This window comes from Falco rusticolus, chromosome 15 (assembly GCF_015220075.1).
Source record: "Falco rusticolus isolate bFalRus1 chromosome 15, bFalRus1.pri, whole genome shotgun sequence".
NCBI classification, from domain to species: domain Eukaryota; kingdom Metazoa; phylum Chordata; class Aves; order Falconiformes; family Falconidae; genus Falco; species Falco rusticolus.
The window spans coordinates 2,005,265-2,020,514 of NC_051201.1; the positions used below are offsets into that span (position 1 = coordinate 2,005,265).

Genomic DNA, 15,250 nt, shown 5'->3' on the forward strand with positions numbered 1-15,250 from the left:
TCCTCCAAGGCTAGGTGGGGATGAGTATGGGTTGGGGTGTCCTCTGAGCCAGGAAGGGGCTGGGAACAGCTGCAGGGATGGTGGATTGGGGTGTCCTCCAGGTCTGGGAGGGTCTGAGGATGCATTGGGGTGTCCTCTGATCCAGGAAAGGCCTGGGAGAGTACAGGGATGGATTAGGGTGTCCTCCAAGGCTGGAAGGTTGTGGGAATGGATTGGGGTGTCCTCCAAGGGTGGGAGGATACAGGGATGGGTTGGGGTACCCTCTGAGCCAGAGTGGCTGCAGGGGTGTCCATGACAGTCCATGTCCCTGCAGCGCCCACCAAATGGGGGCTGGTGCTGGAGCGCCTGATCGTGCTGGGCTGGACCTTCTCGGACAAGCTGACCCGTGGGCAGGTCTTTGTGGGGCGTCTACTGGAGCTCCACATCCTCAAGCTGGTGGCTCTTTACACTGTCTGGGTGGCCCTGCAAGAGGTACCAGCCCTGGGATGCCGGCATGGGGGGGCTCAGCCAGGCACCCTGGGGTGCTGACGTGGCCACTGCCCCAGGTATCGCTGATGAACTTCTTGCTGGTGCTGCTGTGGGCCTTCGCCATGCCCTACTGCCGGTTCCGCCACATGGCCTCCTGCCTCTCCACCGTCTGGACCTGCATCATCATCGTCTGCAAGATGCTCTACCAGCTCAAGATTGTCGACCCCCACGAGTACTCCAGCAACTGCACCCAGGTGCCTGGGCGGCCGTGCCAGGGGCATGCCTGGTTCTTGGGATGCTTGTGGGTTCCCTGGCTGGAGGGGGGGTCTGGTGGCAGGGGCGAGGGGTGCTGACGCCTGGTGGTGCTCCTCTTTGCAGCCCCAGCAAAATGGCACCAACCTGAGCCCAGAGGAGCTGGGCAACTCCACGCTGTACCGCGGCCCTGTGGACCCTGCCAACTGGTTCGGCATCCGCAAGGGCTACCCCAACCTGGGCTACATCCAGGTGGGCATGAGGACACCCTATCTGTGGAGAGCACCGTGTCAGGGGGATGCTCGGTGGCATGCCATGGTCCTGAGCATCCCCCCCACCCTCCCTGCCCCCAGAACCACCTCCTGGTGCTGCTGCTGCTGGTGTTCGAGGCGGTGGTGTACCGGCGCCAGGAGTACTACCGCAAGCAGGAGCAGCTGGTGGCCCCCGTCACAGAGACCATCTTTGAGGACATCTCCCGTGAGCACCTCGACCACGGCCTCGGCAGCTGTGCCAAATACTTCCTCAACTATTTCTACTACAAGTTTGGCTTGGAGGTGGGGAGCAGGTGCTGCGGGGTGGGGTCCTACCACTCCCAGCACCCTGGGGCTGAGTCTCTGCATCCCCCCCGCCCCAGATCTGCTTCCTGATGACGGTGAATGTGATCGGGCAGCGAATGAACTTCATGGTGATCCTGCACGGCTGCTGGCTGGTCGTCATCCTGACACGGCGCCGGCGGGCGGCCATCGCCCGCCTCTGGCCCAAGTACTGCCTCTTCCTCGTCGTCTTCCTCCTCTACCAGTACCTGCTGTGCGTGGGCATGCCGCCCGCTCTCTGCGTGGGTAAGGGGCAGGGCTGGGGGCACCTGGCCTTCGCACGGGTCAGTGCAGTGGGGGTCCGTGTGCGGGCAGGCTGCCTGCCCTGGCTCGGGGCTGGGGGCTGGCATGCAGTGTGCCCGCTGCCCCCCAGACTATCCATGGCGCTGGAGCCGGGCCCTCCCCATTAACTCGGCGCTCATCAAGTGGCTCTACCTGCCCGACTTCTTCGTGCCCCCCAAATCCACCAACCTCATCAGTGAGTATCCCCCTCCCCAGCCCCAGCCGCCCCCTACCCACTGGGTGCCCTGGCTCCCTGCTCCAGCCGCGGCCATGGGGGTCCCAGGCAGGCAGGAGGGGTGGGAGGAGTTTGGTCAAACCCCACCCCCTTTGGGGAGGAGGGGCCTGGGGAGACCACATCCCGTTTGGGGGAAGCTTAATAAAGTGTCTGAGGGGAGGAACCCAGAGGGGGAGGAGCATGGAGAGGTCACGCCCCCTTGTGAAAAGATCAATGAAACTCGGAGAGGGAGGAGCCTGGGGAGGCCACGCCCCCTTGCGAAAAGCCCAAATTAAATACATCCGAGGGGGAGGGGCCGAGGGGCCACGCCCCCTTTGGGAAAACTCAAGCTCGCCTCCCTTGGGGGAGTGGCCTGGTATGCCCCACCCTTTTGGGAGGGGCTTGATGGGTGCCACGCCCTTTGGAGGAAAGGGGTGTGGCCTACCAGAGCCCCACCCTCCCGGGCTGAGCCTTATGCCTGCAGATGACTTCGTGCTGCTGCTGTGCGCGGCCCAGCAGTTGCGGGTGTTCAAGGCCGAGCGCACCGAGGAGTGGCTGCGTGCAGCTGGCGAGAACAGCGACCGGCTCGACCTGGCCCGGGACCCCCACAATCCCACGCCCAACTTCATCCACTGCCGGTGGGCACCCGCCGCTGCATGGCACTGCTGGGGCTGGGGTGGGCTGGGGTGCCTGGGGCCGTGGGGGTGGGACCTCCCCTGGGGTGGGACTCCTTGGGGGATGGACAAGACGGGACACCCCCTCCCCCCCCGGCCCCCAGAATGACACCCCTTGGGATGTGGACAGGATGAGACCCCCAAGCAGTAGGACCTGCTGGGTTAGGATCCTCTAGGATGGGGATGGGAGCCAACCAGTGCTGGGAACCCTTAGGGGCAGGGAAACCCGCCCCCTGATGCTGGCACGGGACCCCCTGCCACTAGGATGGTGCCCCCAGACTGGGACAGGAGCACCCTGAAACTGTGTTGGAAGGAGATGTGGTGGTCCAGGACACCCCTGGTGATGGTGCAGGACCCCTGTGGGCACTGGGACCCCACAGACTGGGACAAAGCACTTTTTGTCTCCAGGATGGGGCTGATTTGGGGACTGGGACCATGCTGGTTTGGCTGGTGTGTGGGGTAGCATCTCACTGCACCCTAAACCTGCGTGGTGGCAAGCATAGGTGCTGGGAGGAGATGGGGACCCTGCTCTGAGGACCCCATCCCACAGGTCATACCTGGACATGGCGAAGGTGGTGGTCTTCCGCTACCTTTTCTGGTTTGTCCTGGTGGTGGTCTTCATCACCGGGGCTACCCGCATCAGCCTCTTTGGCCTTGGCTACCTGCTGGCCTGCTTCTACCTCCTCCTCTTCGGCACTGCCATGCTGCGCAAACCAGCACGGGCTCGCCTCGTGCTCTGGGACTGCCTCATCCTCTACAACATCACCGTCATCATCTCCAAAAACATGCTGTCGGTGAGGACTGCTAGTCCCTGGCTAGGCAATGGCACCTGGGCTGCTCCTCTGGGCCACCCACCCCCTGGGCATCCCCTGGGGAGGGGATGGGTGGCAGCACTGTCCCCATCTCGCTGTCCCCAAGCTAGCCCATCACTCTGCCCTCTCTTCCTGCAGCTCCTCTCCTGCGTCTTCGTGCAACAGATGCAGAGCAACTTCTGCTGGGTGATCCAGCTCTTCAGCCTGGTCTGCACCGTCAAGGGCTACTATGACCGTGAGTTGCCAGCTTGTTGGGGTCTGGGGGCTGCCCTGCCTGAGCTGGTGGGATTGGGGGTGCAGGTTGGGGCTGCTGCCTGACCTGCCTGCACCTCTGCCTGCCAGCCAAGGAGATGGGCAAGGACCAGGACTGCTCGCTGCCCGTGGAGGAGGCGGGCATCATCTGGGACAGCATCTGCTTCTTCTTCCTCCTGCTCCAGCGCCGCGTCTTCCTCAGCTACTACTACTTACATGTTATGCTGGACCTCCAAGCCTCTGCCCTGCAGGCTTCCAGGTGGGATTGAGGTCCTGGAAGGTCCCTGTGGGTGCCGGCGTGTGGGGGTGCCCCCCTTCACCCTCCCGCTCTCCCTGCAGGGGCGTCGCACTGTTCAAGGCCAGTGTCCTGAAGAGCATGCACTCCCACCGGCAAGCTGAGAAGAAGTCGCTGGCCCAGCTGAAACGGCAGTGAGTGGGTTTTGGGGGGTACCTGGGAACCCTCTCTGCAGCTACCAGCACCTTGGGACACCCCTGTGTTGGGGGGTGGCTGGGGGTGCCCCCAGGGGGTTTGGGGGAGCAGGCTCCACAGCAGCCTCTGCCCGGCAGGATGGAGCGGATCCGAGCCAAGCAGGAGAAGTACCACCAGGAGCGGCTGCCCGGCAGTGGTGGCGAGGGGCAGGATGAGGCCAGGCCAGGTGAGAGCTGGGGGGTCCCTCCCGTCCCCCCCAACCCCTCTCCGGGCACAGCAGAGTGACTGCGACCCATGGCCAACACTTGTCCCGGTGGAGCCCCACGGAGCTGCGGTGAATCCCCTCCCCGCGCCACCGGCTCGCCCCTGCGGCGGGTGCCCCGCGTGCAGCCGTTCTCAGCCCCCTCCCCATCTGCCGTCCCACAGCGCCCGGCAGCCCGGCGGACCCTTCCCGGCAGAGGGAGCGGTGGTGGCGGCCATGGTTAGACCACGCCGCAGGTACTGCCCCAGCACGGGGCGTAACGGGGCGCAGCCCCTCGGCAAGGTCCCTCCGCTGGGGACCACTAACACCCACGGGGAGCGGTGGCGATGATGGTGCTTTTGGCAAGATGACACCCTGCATGTCCCCTGTCCCCGTGCTCGGCCGCAGGGCACTAACCAGGGCTTCTCCACTTCCCAGCACTAACGGGGCGTTGGACTGGGGGTGCTGGGCTGGGGTTGGGGTTACCAGCATCACTTGTCACGGATGCCGGAGGGACCCCGCTTTGGTGACGTGGGAGTTGGGTTGTTCACCCTGACGGTGAGGATCCCCCCGGGTGTCCTCGGCACTGTGCCAGCAGCGCCGTGCCAGGCAGGGCGCCCTGGGGAGATGGCAGCAGGGCCGGCCTGGGCGCCAGCCATGCCGTGATGCCCTGTGCCATGGCGCCGGCCATGCCATGACACCCCGTGCCACCCTGGCAGTGCTGCATTCAGGGGAATACTTCCTCTTCGAGTCGGACAGTGAGGAGGAGGAGGAGGCGGTGGTGCCAGAGGAGCCACGGCCGGGCAGGCAGAGTGCCTTCCAGGTGAGCATGGCTGCAGGGCTGGGGGGCCTGGGGGCGCTGGCGGTGGCACTCACAGCCCCCCTCTCCCTGCCAGCTCGCCTACCAGGCCTGGGTGACCAACACCAGGACGGCACTGCGGCAGCAGGAGCAGCAGCAGCCAGAGCCACCCGGTACCGAGGTCGCTGCAGGTGGGTCTGGCTCACCCCAAAATGGGGCTGGGGTCTGGGGGGGGATACCGCCCTGTCTCGTGCCCGCTGTTTTCCCTGGCAGCAGTCAGCATCCTGTAACGGGGCATTGACTCAGTGGGGTTCCTGGCATGTGTGTGGACTCTCTGATGGCTGCAGTGGGTTTGGGCACAAGCCATGCAGCTCTCCTTTGGTGCCCATGCTGGTTTTGAAGCTGAGAGGGGACACACGGGGTGATGAGCAGGAGAGCCCCAGTGGGGGCCAGAAATGATGTCCATCCTCTGCTGAGCTGGTGCTACCCCTTCCTGGGGGAATCTGACCCGTGCAGAGGACAGCGGAGCGAGAGAGGAAGAGTTGCAGGCACCCGAAGAGGCTGAAGGCCAGGAGGAAGAGGAGGAGGAAGGCTCAGGTAGGTGGGCAGCAGGATTGCAGCACAGGGGGATGCTGGGGTGGTCTGAGCAGGCATGAAGTGACACACACACACACACACACACACCCCGCCTCTCTCTTCTTGCCCTGGCAGAGCGGGGCAACGTGGTGCAGCGCGTGCTGAACACCCTGCGGTTCCTGTGGGTGCTGTGCCGGGCCATGGTGGACGGGCTGACCCAGTGGCTGGACGCCTGCACCCGGGAGCACGCTGACATGTCCACCGTCCTGCGCCTCGAGAGATACGTCCTCACACAGCGGCTGGCCAGGGTGAGCCGGGGGGGGACACAGGGGCACGGCAGGGCAGAGGGGGTGGCAGCCCCACGGTGGCACTGACCACCTGCCCGCTGCAGGGAGAGGATGTGCACCGCGGGGTCCTGGATGAGCTCTACCTGCTGCCGCCGGAGGAGCCCCCAGAGGAGCCAAGCCCACAGGGGGCTGGGGGTACAGACCCCCAGAACAGCATCGCTTCCAGGCAGGTGCATAGATACCCCCCAGGGGGGCAGCCAGCAGCGCCACAGGCAGGGGCTGGTGGCAGGGAGCTCACCCCTGTCCCTGTGCCGTCCCCAGCAGGCACCGAGGAGCTACCCCCACCCCAGTGGGATGCCCGCTTCCCACTGGCAGCCAGGAGCAGGTGACACCCTGGGGGTCCCAGGAGGATGTGGCAGGGTCTCGGGAGCTCCTGGCCCTTCCCCAGAACCGCAGCCGGACAGCCAGTGAGCTCCTCCTGAGCAGGTACGGGGCTGTGGGGATGTGGGGCTGGCGGGGCTGGGGGCAGTGGGGCTGGCTCACCCCCCTCCCCACACCTTGCAGGCGGCTGTACTTCCCCGAGCTGGAGGAGTCGGAGCGGTTTTATCAATCCCACAACCGGTTCCTGAAGCTGCTGCTGGCCGGGTACCGCTGCGTGGCTGCCCACTCCGAGCTGCTCTGCTACTTCATCATCATCCTCAACAACATGGTGACTGCCTCCGTCATCTCGCTCTTCCTGCCCATCCTCGTCTTCCTCTGGGCCATGCTCTCCATCCCCCGGCCCAGCAAGCGCTTCTGGATGACCGCCATCATCTTCACTGAGGTGGGCAGTGGGTGCCTGAGGAGGGGGTGATGCCACCCGGCCCCCAGCTGCCACTGATCCCAACTTCTGCGCAGGTGATGGTGGTGGTGAAATACCTCTTCCAGTTTGGGTTCTTCCCCTGGAATGGCTACGCCATGCTGGTGCGCAACGAGGGCAAGCCCTTCTTCCCACCCCGCATCCTGGGCTTGGAGAAGACTGACCGGTACATCAAGTATGACCTCATCCAGCTCCTGGCGCTCTTCTTCCATCGCTCCCTGCTGCTGGTGAGCCCTGGGGCACGGGCACCACTGTGGGCATTGCCTGGGTGGGCGCCCCTGGGAGCTGGACGTGCTCCTGGGGGTGATGGGTGCTCTGGAGAGCACCCAGTGGGTGCTTGGTGGCTCTGCCTTGGTTTCCACCCCAGGCACCCATTGCTGGTTGGGTCCCTGGGATGCAATGGGAGCTGATGCTGCGGGATCGGGGGATGCGGTGCATGGGGATGGGGGACATCAGGAGCCCCGTCCCCCTGACCACAGCCCTCCTCAGTCCTATGGGTTGTGGGACCACGAGGAGGACCCCTTCCCCAAGAAGAAGGCAGAGGCGGAGCGGGTAGAGGATGAGGAAGAGGAGGAGAGGCGGGAGGAAGCAGCATCCCCGCCGCCCGCAGTGGACAAGGAAGGGATGGAGGCGCTGGCAGAGCCAGGGACACTGGGTGCAGCCGCGGGGCCGGAGTTGGAGGGCGATGCCGTGGGGCAGGCAGAGGAGGCTGGGGCCACGCAGCTCCGCTTCAGGAGGAAGAGGCGGCAGGGGAAGAAGCAGCCAGAGGCAGCTCCGGAGGAAGGTGAGCACCAGCTCTCACCCCTCACACCCCGGCAAGGGACAAGGCTGGTGTCCCCCAGGGCAGAGGGGTGCTGGGGCCACGCAGGATGCAGCCCTGCAGGACCCTGCCTGTCACCCATGCTGCACCTCACTCACAGGGGATGGGGAGGAGGAGGAGGAGGAGGAAGAGGAGGAGGAAGAAGCAAAACAGAGCCACGCTCAGAGGAAGCTGAAGGCGTTTGGGCTGCGGGTCAAGCTCTTTTTCCTCACCATGTGAGTGCCCGCGGCGCTGGTTGGAGTGGGGGATGCGGGGTGCAGCTCCTGGTCACACGTTCCCTCTGTTGATCCCCTCCAGGGCACAGAACATGTACCGGCCGGTGCGCGGGTTCTTCCGGGACATCCTGCACACCCAGCACCGGGCAGCCACCGACGTCTACGCCTTCATGTTCCTGGCAGATGTGGTTGACTTCATCATCATCGTCTTCGGCTTCTGGGCCTTCGGGGTGAGCAGAGCCCTCCTGCAGGGCACCAGCCGGCCAGCTCCCACCGCAGGGACGGGCTGGGCTCTGTCCTGACCTCTCCTGCATCCCCAGAAACACTCGGCAGCTGCCGACATCACCTCCTCGCTGTCGGATGACCAAGTGCCGGAGGCCTTCCTGGTCATGCTGCTCATCCAGTTCACCACCATGGTCATCGACCGTGCGCTCTACCTCCGCAAGACTGTGCTGGGCAAGCTCATCTTCCAGGTCATCCTGGTGTTCAGCATCCACCTCTGGATGTTCTTCATCCTGCCAGCCGTCACCGAAAGGTACCGAGCATCCCCCAAAGATGCCTCCCCAGGGCACGGTGTGGTTCTTGGGTGACACCTTTGTGTCCCCAAGCCCATGTGGTGGCCCAGCCTGGCCAGGCAGGTGGCCAGAGGGATGACATCTCCCTCCCACAGGTTGTTCAGCCTCAACACGGTGGCCCAGCTGTGGTACTTTGTGAAGTGCATCTACTTCTCGCTGTCAGCCTACCAGATCCGCTGCGGCTACCCTACCCGCATCCTGGGCAACTTCCTCACCAAGAAATACAACCACCTCAACCTCTTCCTCTTCCAGGGGTACGGCACGGGGCCACACAAACTCCCGGGTGCCCAGAGGGTGCCGTACCAGTCCTCTCTCCCCATGTGCCCCCCAGGTTTCGCCTCGTGCCCTTCTTGGTGGAACTGAGGGCTGTCATGGACTGGGTCTGGACAGACACCACGCTGTCCCTCTCCAACTGGATGTGCGTGGAGGACATCTACGCCAACATCTTCATCATCAAGTGCAGCCGTGAGACGGAGAAGGTACATCCCCGCCGTGCTGGGAGGGGCTCCCCAATAAGCCCCTTGTTGCTGGGGGTCCCCCTGAGCCCTCCTGGCACTGCATGCTGTCTCCTCCCCTGCCCAGAAATACCCCCAGCCCAAGGGGCAGAAGAAGAAGAAGATTGTGAAGTATGGCATGGGGGGCCTCATCATCCTCTTCCTGGTGGCCATCATCTGGTTCCCGCTGCTCTTCATGTCGCTGGTGCGCTCCGTGGTGGGCGTTGTGAACCACCCCATCGACGTCACCGTCACCCTCAAGCTGGGGGGGTATGAGGTGAGGATGCAGGGGGTGGGGTGCTGGGGTGCCTGGTCTGGGTGATGGGGTCCCCTGCCTGACTTGATGGCACCCTGTCCCCCCGCAGCCACTGTTCACCATGAGTGCCCAGCAGCAATCCATCCAGCCCTTCACCCCCCAGGACTATGAAGCCCTCACCAACCAGTTTGAAAGGCAACCGGTAAATCCTGCCCACCCCAAACCCCCCTGCTCCATCCCACTGGGTGCCCAGGGAGGGGGGCTGGCACATCCAGGGGTGCCCCCTGCATGGGGGTATCCTTGGGTGGGGGCTGAGCTGTGCCCCCCACCCCGGCGCCAGGTGGCCATGCAGTTCATCACGCTGTACGGCTACGAGGACATTGTGACGGCCCGCATCGAGGGCAGCTCGGGCTCGCTCTGGAGCATCAGCCCCCCCAGCCGGGAGCAGATGCGGCGGGAGCTGCAGAACGGCTCATCCGACATCACCCTCCGCCTCACCTGGACCTTCCAGAGGTACAGCCAGCACTAGGGGGGGGGGGGGGGGGAAGCCCTGCCTGCACCCCCGCCATGCACACAACTCAGCTTCTGCTGCCCTCTGTGCCCACAGGGACCTGGGCAAGGGGGGCACGGTGGAGCACACCTTCGACAAGCACACCACCGACCTGCAGCCCGGCGCGCCCCAGCGCATGGAGTTGGCCCAGCTGCTGCAGGGCACCCGCGACGCGCCTGTGTGAGTGTCCCCGGGGGGGCTGGACTCCCGTGCTCGGTGCCCCCCCCGGCTCACCCCACTCTCTTGCAGGCAAGTGCCCAAACTCTTCCCCAAATACATCCGGGCACCCAATGGCCCTGAAGCCAACCCCGTCAAGCAGCTGCTGCCAGGTGAGTCCCACTGTGTGCCCCCCCTCCTAAAAAAAAAAAAAAAAAAAAAAAAAAAAAAAAAAAAAAAAGGTGTTGGGGGCACATCAAGAGCTGTGTTGTGTCCTGATGGTGCCACCCCCTCCGGCAGATGGGGAGGACAGCTACCTGGATGTGGAGGTGCAGCTGAAACGGGAGCGTGCGGGTGCCGGCCGAGGAGGTGACAGCTTCTTGGAGTGGTGGGTGGTGCGGCTGAAAGAGGCCCCCCCTCGTGATGGCAACATCCTCCCCATGGTCATCTTCAACGATAAAGTCAGCCCCCCCAGCCTGGGTTTCTTGGCTGGCTACGGGTATGTGGAGTTGGGCACCGACCACCCCAAAAGGGGTGCAAAGTGTGGGGTGGTGGGATACAGGATGCCAGAACCTGTGTGTGTCCCCCCCTTGCAGGATCATGGGGCTGTACGTCTCCATCGTGCTGGTGATCGGGAAGTTTGTGCGGGGTTTCTTCAGCGAGATCTCGCACTCCATCATGTTCGAGGAGCTGCCCTGTGTGGACCGCATCCTGAAGCTGTGCCAGGACATCTTTCTGGTGCGGGAGACGGGTGAGCTGGAGCTGGAGGAGGAGCTCTACGCCAAGCTCATCTTCCTCTACCGCTCCCCCGAGACCATGATCAAGTGGACGCGGGAGAAGGAGTAAGGGGAAGGGGCTCTGACGCCCCCCCCCAGCTCCCAGGGACATCACCGCCAATGCCTTAACCAGCCCCCCCCCCCCTCCCCCGAGCTGGGGCTGCATCCTGCCGGGGAGGCAGTGGGACGCAGGGTTCTCGGCGCTCGCTTTTAGGGAGGATGTTTTTCTTACGTTGCTTTGAAGCCGTCCGAGCTGTGGAGACCATGTTGTGCCTTCCCAGGGAGGGGGGGACAGGAGCTGGCCCCTCCACCCCACCCACTGGGCACCCCTGGGTGCTGGGGGGGTCAGGAGCCGGGCCATTCCCCCTCCCTGCTCTCCCCAGCCCCGCTCCAGAACCAGGTTGAACTCCGAAGCAATAGCTCTCCAGCCCAGGATGGGGGGCCCTGGGTCGTGGCCACCCCTCAAGCTGGGGCCGGGGGGCGGGGCTGGCAGCCCCAGCCGGACTCTAGACACTTGTGACTTTGGTTTTGGTTTTTTTATTAATTCAAATGGTTTATTTATACAGATATCTAATAAAACAAAGCTGAGGCCTCCCCGGCTGACGCACGGCTGGGGCAGGGAGGGGGTGGGGGAGTGCAGGGTGGGACAGGGGACCTGCTGCCCTGGTGCTACCAGCACCCCTGGAACCCCAAAATGTGGTGTAAAAGCAGCTGCCTGGGTGCTAGGGCTGCCCAGGGGCTCTGGTTCCCCACTATTGTACGGAGCATCCCTGGAGGGGGTGGCACCCTGCCCCACCAGCGCCCCAGGGGGATGGGGGTCTGCATCCCCCACTGTCCCCAGCCCCTTCAGCTCTTGCTGGGTTCCTCATCCTCCAGTGGGACCTCCTGGCTCTGCTGCTTCATCTCCGCTCTGCAAGGGATGGACACCATTGCTGGATGGATGCAGCACTGGAAGCAGAGCCAGCGTGGAGGGGACCCCTGTGCCCCCTACCTGTGGATCCTGCGCTGGGCCTCGGCACGCACGTAGGGTGGCAGTGTGGCGAGAGGGCCCTGCAAGAGAGGGGCTGTGGGGATGGGGACCCCCATCCCTGAGGAGAGCCACTCTGCTGCACCCCAAAAGCCTTACCAGTTCCTTGAAGGTGAGGCGGCAGCCGTAGCACAGCAGCGGGATGAAGGCAGCTCTGCTCTCAGCCCTGCGGGGACAGGGACCCTCAGCAGTGCCAGGGTGGTGACCCCGGTGCCGGCACAGCATCCCCCCTGCCCATGTGCTCACCCCGCTGCTGGGGTGTCCTGGCAGCACCCGTTCTCCGCTGGCTCTGGCTCTTCTATGATCAGTGTGGGCTCCAGGGCCAACTCTTCCTCTGCAAGAGCCGGAGCACAGGGGTGCTACTGGGGGCTGCATGGCTGCCCCCCCCCCCCCAAATCCCTTGAGCCCCCACCCTACTCACCCCCAGCGATGTCCAGGGCACACAGGCACAGCAGGCAGCGCTGGGACTCGCTGCTCGCCTTGGCTGGAGCTGGGCTCAGCTTCTCACCCGTCCTGCAGCCAACGCAGCAGGGTGAGGGGGTGCCCCCCACTAACCCCCCCACCATTGTGCCCCTGCACAGGGGATGCTGTACCGATAGACGGTGCTGATGGTGGAGGGGAAATCCTCCTGCAGCCCCAGGAGGAAGCGCTCAATCACGCGGTGGATGCTGGGCTTCTCCCGGCGCTGGGGGAGCAAGCAGAGAGGGCAAAGGCAGGATGAGAGTGGTCCCATCCCTGGCACGGGGATGCGCAGCTCGGGACCCCCCCCACATGGGACAGGAGATGCCCCTACCTTGGTGGAGAGGGGTGGCATGATGACGGTGGGGACATCGAAGAAGTGGTTGTAGAAGGCGATCTCCTTGGCCATGTACTCCCGCATGGGTCGCACCACCATCACGTCACCATGGCGGTTGTCCATGAAGCCCTGCAGGTACATGGCTGCTGGGGGACCGCGCCACCACCAAGCCACAGACTGCCAATCCCCTCACTCGGTTGCATTGCGTCACCCCTCTGGGTGACGATGGCTGTCTCCAGCTTGGGGACAGGGTGCCAGTACGCTGCTCACCGTGTCAACAGCAAGGAAGGCACCACGACCCAGCGCCAGGTTAGTGAGGAGTTTGATGGCCACACGGGTACAGCTCTCGCCTGTCATCACCTTGGCATAGCCCCTGGTCCGGGCCGTCTGCAGGATGAGATGGATCCTGGGGGACAAGGTGACACCGGCTCAGAGCCACCGTGCCATGCCCAGTGCCGGCGCTGGGCAGGGTCGGTCCCTCACCGCAGCATCTGCAGCAGCTCCTCTCTTGCTGTCGACGTCTCCACAGCCTCAAAGAGCTGCAGCAGCTCCTGGGTGCGGGCAGCAGCAGGCAGGCGGGGGAGGGGTGGGGACCCCCCTGGCATGTCCTGAGTGCTGAGGCTGTCCCCGTCCCCCTCCTGCCTCTGCTGCTGGATGAAGCCCTCCACAGCCTCCTTGTAGGAGGTGCTGGGCTTGCTGGACCCCTCTGGCCCCGGCTGCAAGATGGATGGAGGCAGCTCCAGCGCCTGCGGGCAGATGGATACCAGGGGTGGTCAGGCATGTCCCCCTGTCCCAGTGTGTCCCCCCCCTGCCACCCCATACCTGCTCCAGGTGGACCAGGTGGTAGGGGAAGCCGGTCGCCTGCAGCAGGGTCTCCATGCGGGCCAGGCTCTGCTCCCGCTGCGCCACACTCTGCCCACGCACCGCTCCCTCTGCAAGGGCAGCGCCGCGCTGAGGAGAGGGCACCCACCCCATCCCCAGGGCGAGGGGGACGCTCCAGGGTGCCAGAGCCTCACTGGGCTCGGTGGCAGCCCCCAGCCCTGGCATGGAGCCCGTGCTGGGAGCGGGCAGTGGGGCAGGGAACGGGCATGGGGCTGGGGGCTGGGCTGATCCTCACCATCAATGTAGATGATGCCGGGGACGAAGCGGAGCCTCTTGGCCGTCTCCCGGCTGAGCCCCTGGCAGAGGCGCAGGGTGAGGGGGGTGGGTGAGTCGGGCCCACCCAGACCCCCCCATCACCCCTACTCTCACCTCCTGGACCTGACGGAGCATGGCACTGGAGGCCGCCCCCCCTGACAGCGCCAGCAGCACCTGCGGGGACATGAGGGATGGTCACTGGCCCTGGTGGCACCACCCAGGTCGCCCCCCCTGCCCCCTGTGTCCCCCCACCCGGTACCTTCTCTCCCGGGAAGATGACGCGGTTCTTGCCCAGCATTGCACGGAACTTGTGCACAAAGTACTCACGGAAGCAGCCGCTGCGGGGACACAGGGACACGGCCCTGACCCATGGCACGTTCCGTGGCCCCATCCCCCATGTCCCTGAGCCCCCTGTCTCCAAGCCTTGATGTCCCTGAGACTCCGTGTCCCCAAGCCACAATATTCCTGTGCTCTGCTGTGCTCAAGCCTCCTGTCTCCATGCACCGCTGTCTGTCCCCAAGCCTTGATGTGTGTGAGACCCAGCATCCCCAAGCCCCGTGTCCCCAAGCCTTGATGTCACAGACACTCAATGTCCCCGAGAACCGTGTCCCCAAGCCCCAATGTCCCAGAGACCCAATGCCCCCAAGCCCCATGTTCCCAAGACCCAATGTCCCCAAGACCCGTGTCTCCAAGCCTTGACGTCCCCAAGCCCCAATGTCCCTGAGACCTGTGTTCCCAAGCCCCAATGTCCCAGACGCTGTGTCCCCAAGCCCTGATGTTCCAGACATCCAATGTCCCCAAGCCCCATGTCCCCGAGATCCGTGTCCCCAAGACCCAATGTCCCCAAACCCCGGTGTCCCAGAGACCGAATGTCCTAGAGACCCAATGTTGCCAAGCCCATGTCCCAGACGCTCCGTGTCCCCACACCCCGATGTCCCCAAGCCCTGTGTCCCCACACCCCATGTCCCCACACAGGGCAGCCCGTGTCCCGTCCCGGTCCCTCACCGGCAGAAGGCATCCCCGACGCGGATGACGAGGGCGGCAGAGCCCTGCCCGCACTTCACGCAGGGCCGCGGGTAGCTGCGGGGGCACGGGCGGTCACCGGGCAGCACCGGGGCACCGGATCCCCACCCAGCCCGGGGCGGTATCGACAGGGGGCGGCGGTCCCGGTCCCCGGGGCAGTACCGGGAGATACCGGAGGGGACACCGGGGTAGCACTGCAGGGGGATCAGAGGTGGCAACGAGGGGCTGCCCAGGGGGGTACCGGAGGGCTAACGGGGGCGGTACCGGGAGGGTACCGAGGGCAGTGCCAGGGACAGCTCGGGGGGTACCGAAGCCATAGCGGGGACAGCACCGGCGAGCTATCAGGGCGGTACCGGGGTTACCGAAGGTAAGACAGGGGTGGTAACCGGGGCAGTACCAGGGACAGCTCAGGGGAGTACCGAACCGATACTGGGGACGGCACCGGGGAGCCATCGGGGCGGTACCGGGGGTTACCGAAGGTAGCACGGGGGCGGCACATGGCGCATCCCCGAGGGACCACGCCGGGCGCCGTGTCGGGCTCCCACCTGTGTCCCGGTACGCGGCGGCGCCGTGCCGATGCCGTGTCCGCCCCGCACCCCGCATCGTCCCCCGCCGCCTCGCACATGCCGGTCCCGTCCCGTCCCGCTCCGCTTCCGGCGCGCGCCGATGACGTCACGCACGCGGTG

General features: G+C 65.0%; 2 protein-coding genes across 5 annotated transcripts in view; one reads left to right on the forward strand and one right to left on the reverse strand.

Annotated features, from left to right (window-relative positions):
- Window positions 1–11,174, forward strand: part of PIEZO1 (piezo type mechanosensitive ion channel component 1) — a 24,500-nt gene extending 13,326 nt beyond the window's left edge. For 2 of the 4 annotated variants that reach the window (XM_037409205.1, XM_037409208.1), the window contains exons 18-51: window positions 314–471; window positions 546–722; window positions 847–972; window positions 1,074–1,274; window positions 1,355–1,559; window positions 1,687–1,791; window positions 2,294–2,447; window positions 3,034–3,277; window positions 3,434–3,530; window positions 3,638–3,806; window positions 3,887–3,976; window positions 4,115–4,203; window positions 4,404–4,475; window positions 4,938–5,041; window positions 5,115–5,208; window positions 5,534–5,614; window positions 5,729–5,901; window positions 5,985–6,106; window positions 6,202–6,366; window positions 6,445–6,703; window positions 6,778–6,966; window positions 7,229–7,523; window positions 7,660–7,774; window positions 7,857–8,004; window positions 8,095–8,309; window positions 8,445–8,603; window positions 8,681–8,828; window positions 8,932–9,120; window positions 9,209–9,301; window positions 9,440–9,612; window positions 9,707–9,829; window positions 9,899–9,978; window positions 10,106–10,304; window positions 10,402–11,174. In XM_037409205.1, the coding sequence (XP_037265102.1) occupies window positions 314–471; window positions 546–722; window positions 847–972; window positions 1,074–1,274; window positions 1,355–1,559; window positions 1,687–1,791; window positions 2,294–2,447; window positions 3,034–3,277; window positions 3,434–3,530; window positions 3,638–3,806; window positions 3,887–3,976; window positions 4,115–4,203; window positions 4,404–4,475; window positions 4,938–5,041; window positions 5,115–5,208; window positions 5,534–5,614; window positions 5,729–5,901; window positions 5,985–6,106; window positions 6,202–6,366; window positions 6,445–6,703; window positions 6,778–6,966; window positions 7,229–7,523; window positions 7,660–7,774; window positions 7,857–8,004; window positions 8,095–8,309; window positions 8,445–8,603; window positions 8,681–8,828; window positions 8,932–9,120; window positions 9,209–9,301; window positions 9,440–9,612; window positions 9,707–9,829; window positions 9,899–9,978; window positions 10,106–10,304; window positions 10,402–10,651 (5,261 nt within the window). In that variant the 3' untranslated portion in view covers window positions 10,652–11,174. The remainder of the gene's footprint in view (window positions 1–313; window positions 472–545; window positions 723–846; window positions 973–1,073; window positions 1,275–1,354; window positions 1,560–1,686; window positions 1,792–2,293; window positions 2,448–3,033; window positions 3,278–3,433; window positions 3,531–3,637; window positions 3,807–3,886; window positions 3,977–4,114; window positions 4,204–4,403; window positions 4,476–4,937; window positions 5,042–5,114; window positions 5,209–5,533; window positions 5,615–5,728; window positions 5,902–5,984; window positions 6,107–6,201; window positions 6,367–6,444; window positions 6,704–6,777; window positions 6,967–7,228; window positions 7,524–7,659; window positions 7,775–7,856; window positions 8,005–8,094; window positions 8,310–8,444; window positions 8,604–8,680; window positions 8,829–8,931; window positions 9,121–9,208; window positions 9,302–9,439; window positions 9,613–9,706; window positions 9,830–9,898; window positions 9,979–10,105; window positions 10,305–10,401) is intronic. The other 2 variants (XM_037409206.1, XM_037409207.1) reach the window with 2 other exon arrangements.
- On the reverse strand, window positions 11,103–15,209 carry CTU2 (cytosolic thiouridylase subunit 2). The gene is made up of 15 exons (XM_037409209.1): window positions 15,110–15,209; window positions 14,547–14,621; window positions 13,801–13,879; window positions 13,656–13,715; window positions 13,522–13,582; window positions 13,227–13,336; window positions 12,888–13,150; window positions 12,675–12,810; window positions 12,402–12,533; window positions 12,202–12,293; window positions 12,030–12,121; window positions 11,855–11,942; window positions 11,708–11,774; window positions 11,573–11,631; window positions 11,103–11,491 (listed from the first exon to the last, which is right to left on the reverse strand). Exons 1-15 carry the CDS (start codon window positions 15,187–15,189, stop codon window positions 11,428–11,430), a joined length of 1,458 nt encoding a protein of 485 aa, XP_037265106.1. The 5' UTR covers window positions 15,190–15,209; the 3' UTR covers window positions 11,103–11,427.
- Window positions 15,210–15,250: the final 41 nt, after the last annotated feature.